At 41.9% G+C, this 15,903-nt stretch overlaps 1 protein-coding gene across 2 annotated transcripts in view; it reads right to left on the bottom strand.

The window, feature by feature from the left end:
- STX11 (syntaxin 11) overlaps positions 1-15,639 on the bottom strand; it is a 33,539-nt gene extending 17,900 nt beyond the window's left edge. Inside the window, exons 1-2 of one of the 2 annotated variants that reach the window (XM_045544515.1) lie at positions 15,447-15,639; positions 15,138-15,331 (exon numbers count right to left, since the gene is read on the bottom strand). In XM_045544515.1, the coding sequence (XP_045400471.1) occupies positions 15,138-15,210 (73 nt within the window). In that variant the 5' untranslated portion in view covers positions 15,211-15,331; positions 15,447-15,639. Of the gene's footprint in view, positions 1-9,012; positions 9,284-15,137; positions 15,332-15,446 lie in introns of those variants that run through there. The other variant, XM_045544516.1, reaches the window with a different exon arrangement.
- Positions 15,640-15,903: the final 264 nt, after the last annotated feature.

Here is a 15,903-nt window from a genome sequence, read left to right as displayed (position 1 = left end):
TCTATTTCACTACCATAGTTTCTCATTAAAAAGGCAAATTCTTAATGGAAATATAAAAATGGAACTAATTTACAATTAATAAAGTATTCAACTGGATTCACAGTGGCTAAACTCATTACCTACACTTCACCAATGAACCAAGTTCAATCTATACAAAATAGAAAGTGTAAGAACAATTACTTCCTTACCATTAATATACTCTGCTTATATAATATTTACAGTAAAAGCACAACAAAAAATTAGAACATAAATTAAGTTATACTTGAAATAAACCAAGGACTATGCCAAAGGATGGGAGGAAAGATGTGAGACTACATGGCAAATAGTCATCTGGGGCTATCACATGTCCATTCACTTAAAGTCATACTTCAAGCCTGAGTTATATTTTCACTTGCATTATGGTTTTTAATTCCATGTTTTGGTATCAGTGTTAGCAAGATGCTGGATGGTGAGGATGTGTTTAAATCGACTTAAATGGGACACAACAGAACATTACAGACCTCCACCTAGTAAGTACTGCTTCATGGTGACTTAGTCTTTCCTTTCCTACAATGAACCAAATGGGTGGCATTCTTAGTAATTAAAAAAAGCATTCAGAGGTCAAATATGCCCATGTTAGCATTTGGCATATTTCTTTTTGTGATGTCAGGTTAAACAAGAAATAGGTTCTCACTAGAGAACCAATCTGGTTACTTTCTCAACCCAAGATTTGCCTGTTAATTCTGATATTAAACTTAACATCATTTACTTATTTAATATAATAAATGTAAATAAATTGCAGCAGAAGAGCTGCAAAGATTTAAAGTTTAAAAATTCAAGAAGTCACAGTCCCTGCCCTAAGCTTACAATTTATGGGGAGAATTAAGCAAGCACAAAAGTAATAGCAGAACAAGAACTGGTCAGAAAAGGAGAAAAGGACCCGGCATGAGCTGCTGAGCCGATGGAGCTGCAAATTGCAACACCAGGGTTGTGACCTCTTCACCCAGGCGTTGAAAGTAAACTGGGAAGATGAGAAGCTGAGCAGACATGGACCTCTGAGGAAATGTTTCACTCTCTGTCTCCTACAACAAAACTCAAAGACAAATCTGTCACACTCGTAGGCCATGATAATGAGATCCTTAAAATTAACTTCTCAAAATCTGTAAGATAAGTTCATGATTTTCAGAGCTTAGTGATTTATTTTATTCTACTGTATGTTACACATTAAAATATTAACCAACTTCTTTCTACCAATGCCACATTGAATGAGACACACAGAAAATTCCTTCTCTGTCCCTTGCTCTCTGTTTTACTCATTAAGTGATGGAGTTTAACTATGACTCTCTTAAGGTAAAAAAAAAAAAAAAAAAAAAGATGGAGTCATTCTACTGTCCTGTTTGCCAACCACACACACACACATACACAGAGGGACTGGTTAATTTTGAACTAGATAGACCAAAAAATCTTCCTTTTTTGTTAAAAAGAAAAAGATCTTTATTAAAAAGCGGCCTCTGTCTTATAACCAAAGCCAGTTTCATAAGTTCTATTTTGATATAAATTATGTTTCATGAGAATGGGACACATTCTCTGATCTTAGACTAGGCTGGATTTCCATCTCTATAATGTCATACTTTGCAGTACTTCCTTTTTCCTAATACTCACCATACTCTATTGCTAATTGTTTTATAACATATTCTATCATTAATTCTTTATCTTCTCTTCTGGCCCATAAGCTCCGTGGGGTCGGGGCTATATCTGCTGTGTTTGCAATATACCCCAAAGCATCCGGCCTGTAGGAAAGCCTTAATAAATATTTTTTGAATAAGTATGCTCACCAGAATGGTTATTTTTTTCAGTCATTCTTGATGAGTCTAGGTCTCTTGTACCAAAGCTGCAAAAGTCCTTGCCCTCACAGGTTGGTAGGGAGAATAACGGTGATAAATGCAATGAGAGAGGGATGTGTGGGCGCACTTGGAGAGCTCGGTGGAGGATGCCAAACTCAATCTGGGTGAAGGGAAGGCAAGGCTTCCTAGAGAAGATGGGGTCTGAGCTGATTCTAAGTGGTTTCACAGGAATTAGCTCGGTAGGGAGAAGGGAAAGGGAACCCAGGCACAGACAACCTGAGTGAAGGCACAACACATGGAGGGTGTAGGAACCACAGCAATTGGATGTCACAGGAGTGAATAAAACATCAAGATGTCCTAGGAGTTTATCAGATTATTCTTTAGGTGACTAATATTTCCTACAATGACCTGACTCAAAATTGGTAAGCTTAAAAGTGATTTTCCCGATGAAGAAAAATTATTGCCTATTTCTATGAATCAGATCATATATTTTTCCTGCATTTACAAATGTTTAACCTTCTTGCCAAAGTTATCTCTCATCCTATTAGATGGTCATTAAAGTTTTAAGACAGCACCTCAAAGCTTCATCTGGCATAAGATTTCCTAAAACCTTCTTATTCTCCTAAAAAGTTTACTGATTCCTATTAAGTACACAGATTTGCCCTCCTCCATCTACAACTATTCGAAGAAAACTTTGGCATCTCTCACTCTGCTATCTAAGATAGTACAAGGCCAAGCCAGAGACCTCTCTCCAGCAATCTTGGTCAGAAGCCAGCCAAGGAATTTGGGCTGTGCTCTCTGTTGGCCACATCAGAAATTTAAATGAAAATAGAGGACTCTCACTACACCAAGCCTGCTGGGACTAAGGCTCAGGTGGTCCTTTGTTGTCTCACAGTTGCCATGGCTTCTTGGTAATCTGAAAAATCCCAATAGGCTTGGTCACCTTCAAGGACATAACGGTTTAGGACAATGGTTCCCAAGTTATATGGTATGTATCCAAATCATCTGAGGAAGATGTGTTGAAAATGTTAACTCATGAGCTCCATCCCTGCATTCTGTTCCAGTAGATCTAGAATGCGGCCCTGGGCTTTTGGTTCTCTTTTATTTTTCTTGTTGCTGTTTTCTGTTTTTGAAATGTCTTGGTAAATCTGATGCTTATAATCTACAGGCTACACACTGAGATTCGCTGGATTGGTTAGAGGCATTTCAAGGGCTTAGAAGAAAGGGTGGTTTTGGGGGAGAGAGGAAGAGAGAAACTATAGCTTAAGAAAAATTGTTTAACATTGAACAATGTTAAAGCCTAGAGTTATAGCAAGGACTAGTACGTGTTCCACTTTTGTTCTGGGTCTGGACAGCCATGGGTTGTGTTTTAGCCATGGGTGCCAGAGTTTAGCCCTATTTATCAGTCACCACTACTGCACTCACCACGGCCTACCCTCCCCTCACTCTTCCTCTGTGCTCCTAGTCTTCCCAGAGTTAAGGTTACCTTGTCTTCTTGCTGTCTAGACAGCTATGCTAAATCCTTAAGGACCTTGGACAAAACGCCAACTTTCTGGGCTCCACTCTGCAGGGTGGTGGTCTGTGCCAGACAGAGCCAAGCAAGGCCATCGCAGAGGAGAATGCACTCTTGCATACACATGTAGAGGACGATGTAATGTCCAAATCTTCTCAGGACCAAGGCCCTCTCTCCCCCAGCTGCTGGGGAGGCTGGATGCCAAAGGCTCACAGCTCCAGGAATTGCCCTTGACTGAAAAGAGCTGCTGCCCATATCCAGTGACTAGCTGATATGGATGGTATAGATATCCAGCCCTCTTACCTCAGGGGGGCAGAGCAATTCTGAAGGGCCACCCCAGCTCCAGAGTTCTTTGTCTTGAGGCTGCTGTTGTGTATGCACCACAGTTCAGTTTCTCCCTCTGTGAAATCTGCTTCCCTCTCTTTCTCCCTACCATATGCTGTCCCTGGGGCACTTCCCAATAAAAACTTCCTGTATGCAAATCTCAGAGTCTCAGGGTCTATTTCCTGGGAATTGGCCTAAGACCCTGAACTTGCCACTTTCAGACAATTACTGACAGCAGAATGCAGCAGGCCTCTGCACCTGACTCCTTGGGCCATCTTGGGGGGTCACTTAATCTCTCCAAGTGTTTCCTTCCTCATCTATGAAATGTGAATATGGGCAACAATAACAATAATAATAATACTTATTATTTCTGTTCTTCCAGGCTCTTATAAGAATTAAAATAAATAATATATATGAGTACTTTTTAAGTAATAGAGAGCTAAATCATATTGTGAGCTAAACATCATTATATGTTAGTTTACCATGCAGTAATCAGGGAAGAGAGGAGGAGGAGGAGGTGGGAAATGTAGTAAAATTATAGAATTCAAGCTTACACACTGTGTCCTACTTTATCTCAAATCAACAGATTTGTGTCACTAATCAACATAATGAGGTACATAATAGAGAACTAGAAATGAAACCATGAGAAGAGATACGCATTGCTGCAATCCTGAAACTGAAACAGAAGGCAGAACGATACTTGTTCACTCTGTTTCCATATGAAGATAGCAAGAGAGCAATTTCCACTATTCTGAACAGCTGAAATTCACATTATTACCCAATATGTTATGCAAGGAGTAAGGGAGCATCACTTTACAGCTTTGAACAGGGAAACAAGTGAAACAGTTGGGTATACAAAATGGGAAATACTTTTCCAGGAGACTTAGTATTTTCTAGATTACCCTGATCCACTAAAAAGAAAAAAAAACAAAAATTAATTTAAAAATATATTTAATTAGCTCGGGGAGAATAATTGAGAATTACCAATTCTAAAACTCTACTTCATACTAAAAATTACCAAATTATGAAGTCTAACAAAAAACTTGAATGAGATATACAAATAATATCTGGTATTCATAGACTCGGAAGGAGTAGCCAACAAGTGACTGACTGATGGGTTTTATTACCAGCAAAAGTCCCAGAATGGTTACAACTGGGAGGTACCTAAGAGACGAATGGACAGAGCCCCTGACTCTAGCAATTCTCTGCTTTCAGGGAAACCATGGTTGTATTGAAGAGGCAAGACAAACCCACATGAAATATTAACCAAAACCCTTTCCTTTCTTGTCGTCTGGGCACTGAATGAATTACAGACAGGAGTATAGGAATTCAGACCAAGGGGTAAATGTGTGGACTGGATCACCCTGGAAGGCTTCATGTTGCTCTCATCTAACAGACAACTATAAATATCATAATTTCTCAATAAAGCTGAAGACTTCATCTAAATCAGGGTGGGATGAATCATCAAACAATGAGAATAGTCAAGAGTTGAAATCAGATTTGGGGTGGGAGGGACACAGGGTTGTTGGTCAAAATACCTTTGTCAGGACCAAAGGAATCTATCTGGATGCCCCATCCAGAAAGGAGGATCTGAACCCAAGATACTTGAATCATTTTGCCAAGCTAAAATCAAGAGGACAGAGGACACAGCAGGATCAAGTTCACTTAATAAGATTCTGGAAGTTAGAGGCAGGGAAGGCACCTGCTTCAGGGTAAAACCAGAACAAAATAGGCCCAAGAAGGCCAACCACAAGCCAGGACTGTAAGACCTGGAGTTGTTACGTACCTGCCTGCACTTGTTAGTGATTATTCCACAATTCGACCCTGCTTTGTAGATTAATCCCCCCACTTGCTAGCCTTTCTGCTTCCCTATGGGAGATTTTGGCAACAAAGCATTGAGTGCATCTAAGAAACACAAAGAGCTAAGCATTCGGTGCTTAGGAAGGATGGTAACCAAGGCAGCCCTGCAGACGCAATGGTTGAAGTTCTGGGAACCTTCAGATACTATGAGTCTCCACTAAAATGTTTAAATTCCCAGGAGAAAATGTCTGAGTGTTCTAGGCTTTTCTAGATCAATCAGGTATCTCTTGGAGTGAAGGTGGTAGAACGGAATGTCATGTAGCACACAGTAGGGCCACTGGGGGCCCATCCCATGTATTGAGTCTACTCCAACTTGAATTTACCACAATGTCCAAAACACCATCCATTCATTTACTGAAACGGTATATCATAGCAGAGTGGTTCAGAATGCAAGCTCTGGAGCCAGGTGCTTGGCATCGATTCCTGGCTCTGTCAGTTACTAACACTACACTTTCTTCACCTGTCAAAGTAGTAATTAAAGGACTTATTTTACAGGATTGCAGTGAGGAGTAAAAGGCTAAATCCACGTAATGAGCCTAGTGTAGTGCCTGGCACATAGCAAGCACTCAAGAAATTTTAGCTGTTATTATTCATTTGAAAAATTTTAATGAACACTGATTTTGTTTCAAGTACTGTGCGAGCTCCTCAGCATCCTTTAGCCCAAACCTACTCTTCCACCTCGTAGGATATTCTCATGCTTCCTAGTCATTAACTAGAAATGTGAGAGTCATCTTAAACTCTTGCCACTTTCTCACTGCCCATTTCTAAATACATATGGGACTGGGTTCTGTCTATTAAACACCTGTTTGGAGTGATAGGCCTTGTAAAATGAAAAAAAATCCGTCAGCTCCTTCCCTCTTTTCCATACCTCTCTGTCACTGTCTTATTCAAAACTTCTTTAAAGATTCATGTCAAATATTCCAATAATCTCCATGGTGTCTTTTTAAGGCCAATGTCACTCTCATCTAATCTAGTCTAAGTTTTTAAAATTCTGTTTTGTTTTTGTTGTTCTTTTATAACATGTCTCTGACAATATCATTCACTTGCTCAAAGGCCTCCATAGGATAAACCCACAGCCCCCACCTGGCCCATGGCCCTTTGACCTGGCCCTGCCTGTCTCTCCAGACCCCCGCCCAGCCCTCACTGTGTCCACACTAAACAGGCTAGAGCTTCCTGACCACACGGTGCTGTTTCGCTTCTCTGTATGTGCTGTTCCTTCTATTGGGTCACCTACTCCTCCATCCGCCTGACAATTCCTCCTCCCACGTTAAGGTTCATTACTTAATCAATAAATACTTCCTAACACTTACCATGAATCAAGCCTGTGCCAAGTTCAGGGAGTACAATGATGAATAACATACTCGATTCTTTCTTTCTTATAGAAATAGTAAGTTTGGGGCTCTCAAGAGAGAAATAAAGTATGGAAATGAAGGTAAAGTTGTCTCCAATTGAGTATTGTTTCCTTCACTAGTCGGATGTCTTAGAGAATTAGGGAAATTTAATATACTCTGGCATCAAGTCCAAAAGCACTCCAGCAGATTTCAGTCCCAACAGTAAACTGTGATTTATTCATTTTGACTCATACAGCTATAATGTGTTCAAAAAGATTGATTTGAACTATAAAAACAGTGATCAGAAAGTTGCTTCCATATGGTGTTATAAAGTTATAAATTATTAGTCACACTATTTTTTAAAAGGTACATAACTAAAAATGCCTGCAATTATCTAGGGGTGATACTAGGCTAGGCTTATTTTTATATAGTTATTAAATAATATAAAATATAGTGAATTCAAGCACTTTAAAAATCATGCCTGTCTAATTGACATATCTTCAAATCACCTATTGAATAAAGAATAAAATGAGCGGATGACTAAACTCAAAACCTTCCTCGTTCTACCAGCAATGATCTATTGGTCCATTCCAAATCCCAGATCTGCAGAAACATCAGTCATATTGGGTCAGACACTCCACGGTGGGCATAGATTTATCCTGGCATCTGTCTCATTATATTCATGGATTTGCCGGCCTTCCCTGCTAGTCTTTAAAGCCCTTGTTGGCAGGATTCATACTTGTATAACCAGAGAACGGGAAGAGGCTGGCACAGAGAAGGTACCTGGTAACTGTTGGCTGGGGCTGAACTCACTCAGCTCAGCTCCAATACAGACGTTGCTCCCAATCCTGCTGCCTGTTGGGACAGAGTACAGTCTCTCCCTAAGGGCTGCTACCCACCGCAATGGGACCTGTCAGCTTCAACATTTTAATTTCTCCACTCCCACTAGCACCACCTGCTTCAAAAATTTTCATGTGGTTTTAGCACTAATTTAGTGAAGATAAACTGCCCCAAATATTTGGATTTCAGAATGACTCATAATCACTGCGTAAAATGACGTATTTTTACCATACGGTGAAAATAATAGCAAAAATGGTTATTAATAATGAAATTAATTTTCTCTTGGGCTTCTGCGGCGAAGCACATGATTTTAATGTTTATCTTAGATCGGCCTAGTGACCCTGGCTGGTATGTTGTACCATCAGGCGCTTTAGGAAACTGAAAACTTGAATTGTTACTTCCCACACCACCCGCCCCAGTTTAGCAGGCTGGCATTTCACATCCAGAGTCTTATTTTAAATAGAGACAGAGCAAACTTCACATCTCAAAAGTTCATTAACAAAGTCGCACAATTAAGAGAGCAGCTCTGTGACTCATTTTTGGATACCCGTGTGGAAATAACAACTCCTCCCTCTGCTGAGAAACGTCTTAAACTGGTGCGTGAGAACCACAGGAAGTAATACAGATCCCAGCTGGCATCAGCGCAGTCTAGAAAAAGAGAGAATTCCCCCTCCGGACAGTGTGGTTCTCCTGGGCACGGCCACTGCTTCTCGTCCCCATTCTTCTACAACAGTCTTATGTGGACTAGGAAGGAACTGTTTCAAGGCGGCGTCAGTTTCTCCGTAGGGCCTGGCTTCTACCTTTTGCCCGGCTTCTGAGTCACACTGTCAAGTGCAAGTCAAGAAGTCCCCATTCTGTTGTTTTTGAGAAAGTGCATCCTAATAGGAAGTGGAGAGGTGATCAAACCGAAACAATGTCCCCACTGATTAAAACAACACTTCAGCCTTTCGACTTAAAACAAAAGTTGTCTCCGGTGGATACTTTAGAATGGCAGCCTGTCAACAGGTATCTCTGAAATTAAGTCCTATGACTCACTAAATCCTCAGTCCCTCGCCCTCCGGAATTAAAGGTAATAAATCATTCCGCTCTATAAGAGAAACCCAATGCTGCGATCCCCAAGGTGCCCAGAGAAGCGCGAGGACCTGGGCCAGATCGGAAACCCCACCTAAGGCACAGCCGTCGGTCCCCGAGCGAGCGAGAGTCCCTCCCGGGGCACGCCCCACCGGTCCCCCGACCCCCATTCCGCACGGCCCAGCGGGGCGCGTCCTTGCTCTGGGAGGAGCTGGGAAGATAAAAGAGGACCCAAGGAGAGAAAACGAACCAGGACCCGGAGCAAGCGTGCGAACCGAGAAGCCCCTCTCCTGCCCGGGAGCCGGTCCCGCGCTGGCGCCGCGGTGGGGAAGGACACTTGTCGCGCGACTCCCGGCGGTTCCCACGGCCGAGGCTGGGCTCCTCCACAGCCGCCCAAGCTCCGCGCCGCCGCCGCCGCATCTGGGCGCCGCCGGCCCAACCCCCGCCGCTTCGGAAGCGATCACAGCTGGGGACCAGGCCCCGCCCCGGGGTGACAGCGCTGGGGCGCGGTGGCCGCAGGCTCCCCACGCGCTGGTTCCCGCCCAGCGAGGAGTCAGAGCGCTCCCGACTGCCCGGAACCGGGGCCACGCTTTAGCCTGTCCTGTGCGCCCCCGCAGGCCGGGGTAGAGGGGTGCTGACAGCACGTGGCACTTCTGTGCATCCTGTGGTCCCCGGAGCAAGAGCGCGCTGGACTTTCCCCGGGAATCCCCGCAGCGCTGGTGACATTTGCAGTCCGGTGCGTTTCCGCGGGAAGACGCTCGAAGCCGTTTCTGAGCGTGGGTGTGGCTGCGGGGGGCTGCGGCCGGTCCTGCTCCAGCGGGGACCCGCGAGGCGCCGAGGCCACCCGGAGGCTCAGCACCGCCTTCCCAGAACCCACCCGGACTAACCCCTCTCAAATCAGCCTCAGCACATGCCCGGTTCATTCATTCACCGAACACCAGCTGAGCGTCCACTAAAGTGCTGAGAATACCGTGGGCAAAAATACTGCGGCCAAGACCCTGCCCTCGATGTCCTGGCATTTCAGTGGGGAGAGATAAACAGAGAAGGTGGGCATTATGCGAGGTGGTGGTGAAGTACCTTGAAAGACAAGGCTGAGACTTAAAAGTAAGGAAGTGCTCAAAAAAGAAAAAGAAAAAAGAAAAACAAATCCTGCATTGATGGGGGAATGTCAAAAACACAGGCACCAACTGAAAGAGCTCCCAGTGGCCAAAGCTGGAACAATTCAAGCAAATACAAAGTAAATATAATGATGTTGGATTGCAACTCAAAGCAAAAAATAGCCACGAGTACATACTGATATAAATGAATGATTGAATAAATAAATAAATGGAGGAAAGAGACAAATCTCCCTTGCAGAAGAATTTCAAATAATTTACGTAGATACTCCACCCTCAAGAAAGAGAAGAATAACTCTCCACTCTTTAAGCGTGAACTATGCATATGACTTCTTCCAGAAAAGGACAATATGGAAACGAGAGGGAAAGAGTAGCTTTATAAACTGACAGACAATACCTCAGCCAGGTGCTCAAGGTCAACGTGACAGTCATGAATCATATTGAAGACATGTACTCTTGATATGATGTGAGGAAAAAGGCAATGTTACCTCTGTGGTTTTCCTCCCCAAAACTCATAACCCCAGTTATCGTGAGAAAAATATCAAACAAATTTCAATAGTGGGACATACCTGACCAGTATTTCTCAAAGCTGTCAAGGTCATCAAAAACAAGGGAAGTCTGAAAAACTGTCACAGCCTAGAACTGCCACATGAAAACGAAATGTAAGGTGTACCTTAGATGGGATCCTGGGATAGAAAACTAAGGAAATTCAAATAAAGTATGGACTTTCATTATTAATAAGTGTCAAGATTGGTTTATTAGTTGTGATGAGTGTACCATGCTAGTGTAAGATGGTATAACAGAGAAACCTGGGAATGGAATTTATGGGAACTCTCTGTACTACCTTAGCAATTTTTCTGCAAGTCTAAAACTGTTCTAAAGAATACAGTTAATTTTACAAGAAAGTAAAATAAGAGGCACGGGGTGCTATATTTTTAAAAATGGATTTATTGCAAGGCTGTAAGATAAGAAAGTCACTGAGGGAGGAAACAAGGTGGATATTTGGACTAAGACCATTTCAAGCCTAGGGATCTGCAGATGTAAAGACCCCGAGGCAGGAGCATGCTTGGCTTCTTGGAGAAACATCAGTGGGGCAGAACAGAAAGAGTGGGGGAAGAGTGACAGCAGTGGGGTTAGGAGTGGGAACACAGCATGTGGGGCCTTGGTGGTCATGATAGTCCAATGTTAATTTCACATGGAGATGGGAAGGTTGAAGAATTTTTATCAGAGGAGCCAAATAATGAGGCTTTAAAAAAAAATCCAGTTATGTTGAGGATAGATTAAGGTACAAAGATAAAAGCAGATCAACAAGTTAGGAAGTTGTGATGATTAATTAGATGTGTCAACTTGACTGGGTCATGAGCTGCCCAGATATTCAGTTAACCGTTATTCCGGGGGTGTCTGTGAGGGTGTTTCCTGATGAGATTAATATTTAAGAGGGTAGACTCAGTAAAGCAGATGGCCCGGCCTGATTGGGGGAGAGGGGTGTGGTCATTCACTGGAGGCCTGAATGGAACAAAAACGCTGAGTAAGCAAGCTATCTCTACTTGACTGGCTTGAAACATTAGTCTTCTCCTGCTTTTGACCTTGGACTCAGACCAGACTCAGACACCATTGGCTCTTCTGCTCTTCAGGCTTCAGACTCAAACTAGAACTATGCTGTCAGCTCTCTAAGTGTGATCATGCAGTAGTCAGCTTTCTATGCCTGGTTTATTTTGCTTAACATAGTGTCCTCCAGGTTCATTTATGTTGTTACAAATGACAGGATTTCCTTCTTATGTAAGGCTGAATAGTACCACATTGTGTTTAGATACCACATTTTCTTTATGCATTCATCCACTATTGGACTCTTAGGTTGATTCCGTATCTTGGCTGTTGTGAATAGTGCTGTAGTGAACATGCATGTGCAGATATCTTGACATACTGATTTCGTATTCTTTGGATATATACCCAGTAGTGGACTTGCTAGATCCCACCATTCTACTTTCTGCCTCAGTGAATTTGACTACTGTAGTTCATAAACATCGATTATACAATATTTGCCCTTTTCTGACTGGCTTACTTCACTTAACATTATGTCTTTAGTGTTCATCCACCTTGTAGCATGTGTCAGAATTTCCTTCCTTTTTAAGGCTGAATAATATTTCATTTGTATGTATATACCAGATTTTGTTTATTCATCCATCTGTTAATGGACACTTGGGTTGCTTCCACCTTTGGCTATTTCAAATAATGCTGCTATGACTGTGGCTATACAAATATCTGAGTCCTTGCTTTCATTTTTGAGGTGTATATACCCAGAAGTGGAATTGCAGGACCATATGACAATTTTACATTTAATTTTTTGTAGAATCATCAGACTGTTTTCCACAGCAGCTGCACCACTTTACACTCATACCAGCAATGCACACGGATTCCAATTTCTTCACCTCCTTGCCAACACTTATTTTTGTTAAGCTATCAGTAATTTCTCTCTATTTCATACCCTGCAGGGCACATGATGTTATATGAGTAATTTACTAACCTTGTTGTTAACCAAGTTGAAAAGGGAAATGAGGTTAAATGAAGCAACCTGTGCTCAGCAACCCCAGCCAGCACATCGTGTTCTAGATCTGCACTGTACGCATTACCATCACCACATGTGGCTAATTAAATCTAAATTAATTAAAGTTAAAATTTAGAATTCAGCTCCTCTGTTACCTTAGCAACCATAACTAGTGGCTACTCTGTTGGACAGTGTAGAATAGAACATTTCTGTTATTGTAGACAGTTCTTAGCACTTTCTAGACCCTGGTAGCCACTTGTGCCTTGTCTCACAAATTGTATTTGGATAAGCTCTTCCAGAACTAGCCAGCTTAAAATTTAAGTTAAAGGTCCTTCTTTTAAGAGAGAGGAAATGTGCTGCTTAGTAAGTCTGTGGCTCTTTTGCACATCAATAGCTGCTACAAGGTCTCTAATTTTCATGTTTAAATATGATATTTGGACATTTAGTCGTCATGTGGTTCTGTTGCTCTTAAAGATTCCCTTTAGGAATGCAGACTTCCAACACCATTTAAATCATCCTTTACATCATTCTACTCACTTTGCTACTAAACCGTAAGTTTCCACAAGGCAGGGATTGTGTCTGCTTCACTTACTACCCAAAGCCTAGCACAGTACCTAGCACAGTGGACACTCTCAATAAATATTTGTTGAAAGATGATTTAATAAACGACCAAAGTAAGCACTGAGCTCAGAGCCCTGAGATAGCCTTTTAGAGTAAGGCACCCAGACATAACAAGATTTAGGAATATATATCTAGCTCCCATATATTTAGAAAAAGATTTTTTTTTTTACAGAACATAGATTTTAAGCTAGATTCTTTCCCCCATTGTTCAAAAAGCAGTTTAAAATTTAATTCCTGTAAAGTTCTTGTCTAGTGCATATTTATAAAGCTACAGCTCTTTTATAAACACTTGCTACCAATGAATATACTAACAAGAAACAATACATTCTAGATTTATATTTAATATACTGTCAGCGTGTGTGCAGATATCTTCTGTTCACCCCTCCAGATCCACTGTCCCCCTCCCTCCACCCTGTTCTCTGCCTGGGGAGGAAATAATCTGTATGGATTATTTGGACATGTGCCTGTGCCCCGTGGCTTTCCTTGGGCTCAGCCAGCAGGGCACTCTGGCAGGAGAGCAGAGGCAGGGAATGAGGCCAAGGAACTTGTTCCAAAGAGAAGGGCTGTGTCCCTTGACAGAAGGTCACGGTTTCTCTAAGGTGGTCTACTCTAGTCTACATGACTCTCCCTGCTTCCCAGATCGGATACCTCTCCCTACTCGTGATTCTCAGCCCCGGGTTCCATTACGATTCCTCTCCACCCTCCCTCCACCTTTATGATAGTCTCCTTATTTATAAACCCTGCTTGAATTATCCTAATTTGAATGTGCTCTCTAGGTTCCCTTTGGGACCCCAACTGATACAGCATCCTTAATTAGTAGCTAGATCATAGTCTCCAAATCCCAGCTGTGAAAATTTTACAACTACATTCCTTACAAAAATGTTCCCTAGTGATATTATCATATCCTTATTTCAATTCACTAGCTAGCTTTATGAAGAAACCATATTGTATGTCATATAAATTGTTCTCCAGTACATGCACATAGACTAGAAAAATATTCTCAGATTCACAGGCCAATCTTTTTCTATATAGCTCTCTACTTAAAATGTCACTTATGGAATACATAAATGAGAATTTATGAATTTATAAAGTAAATAGGTTAATTGTTAAGGTTTTAAATGTTTCCATATCTAATATGCTTTAAATTACTTCTGGATATGTAATGAAATGTGCAAAATCTTCAGTACTACAAACAAGCCATCGTGACTCAATGTACACAGCCTCACCAGACAACAGAGTTTTTATCCCTTGAAGCTCAGATTTAAATGTACAATTTTTAGCAAACATCTGATCACTAAAAAATATAAACCTCAGGTCAGACATGGTGACTCATGCCTCTAATCCCAGCACTTTGGGAGGCCACAGCAGGAGGATTGCTTGAGGCCAGGAGTTCAAGACCAGCCTAGGCAATATAGTGAGGCCCCATCTCTACAAAATATTTTTTAAAACATTTTTTAAAAAATTAGTCAGGTATGGTGGCACATACCTGTGGTCCCAGCTACTCAGGAGACTGAGGCAGGAGGATCGCTTGGGCCCAGGAATTTGAGGTTACAGTGAGCTATGATCATGCCACTGCACTCTAGCCTGGAACAAGACCCTGCCCCTCAAAAAAAAAAAGGTTCAATATGTACTGGCTGCTCCAATATATGCAAATAGAACAAAAGTTCTCTGTGAAAGAGAATAGGTAAAAAAAATCTGGTCCAGAGATAGTATAGTTGATCTGCTTAATAGCTCCTGAAGGAAACCAATTTTTCTGCAACTGTGATTTTGCATAACAAGTTGCAAAAGTATTTTAAGATGAGACTGTTACTCAATACTCATTTCTGGTAAACTCCTTTTTGCACCACTGCCTTCTTCTGCAGAACTGATAAAAGTGAAACAGAAAAGTATAAACAGAATATAACAAACAAGCAAAGCCTTTTGCAGATCAGAGCTTAGTCATAGCCTCGAAATATTGGTTTCGAATTTGAATAATTTAGTTTTCAACAAGTGTAATTTTCATGATCAAGCTAAACATTTTTACATCCATATTTTGTTCACGGGGATGAAATCGTGCCACCTATTTAGAAATGTCACTTTACCAAAAAGCCTTACTTTGAGGCTGAGGCCTGATTTTCTTCTCTTCTTCGTCCCCTCCCTCCATTTCGTCCCCTTGCGGCAGCTCCATGTCTTGATTCGCTTTACTTTTCTCTTTAACACACTCTTCAGGTGGACTGATTCCTTCTTCACAGACAGTTTATAATTTCTGTGAGTTCCTGGCCCACAGCCTGCTAGCATCCTCCCATGACCTTGAAGAAATTTTAAGAAGACAATATTGGCACCACAAAAAACAAACGTGTTTCCAGTGATGAACTGACTAAAAGTGATAGCGAAAACAGGTTGAAGTCTGAACAGTGAACTCACGGATTCAAGGGATGGAGTCTTCCCTTGAGGATCTCTGCCCCTGGGGATGACGATCTGGAGGAGACCTTGCAGAAGTGGCAGATGCTCCTCTCGGTCCTCAGCTGCTTTCCCTACCGTGTGCCCCGAGGGTGAGGAGACAACCTTGGTAGGGGCTGACCTGGCCTTGCCTCACTCGCTCTGGGTGTTGAAAGCAGGCTGCTCCAGCTGATTTGTTTAAACGCTGTTTTCTATAAGCTGGTGATGGACAAAGGTGAATTATGAAACAGGAACTTTTGCCACAACTCTGTATCTCTAGTCGCAAAGAAACATTTACAAAAGAAATGCGCCCATACAAACCGGAATTCATAATTGATTACAATGCACATGTGGGTGCTGGGCATAATTTATTCATATCTTATTTCTTCCATGGACCTGGTACAGCATCTCTCCAACTAAATTAATGAGTAGGCTCTTCTTC

The sequence above is a fragment of the Lemur catta genome, chromosome 2, assembly GCF_020740605.2.
Source record: "Lemur catta isolate mLemCat1 chromosome 2, mLemCat1.pri, whole genome shotgun sequence".
Taxonomy (NCBI): domain Eukaryota; kingdom Metazoa; phylum Chordata; class Mammalia; order Primates; family Lemuridae; genus Lemur; species Lemur catta.
The sequence above is the reverse complement of the archived record's forward strand: the minus strand, read 5'-3'. Positions and strand labels throughout refer to the sequence as shown.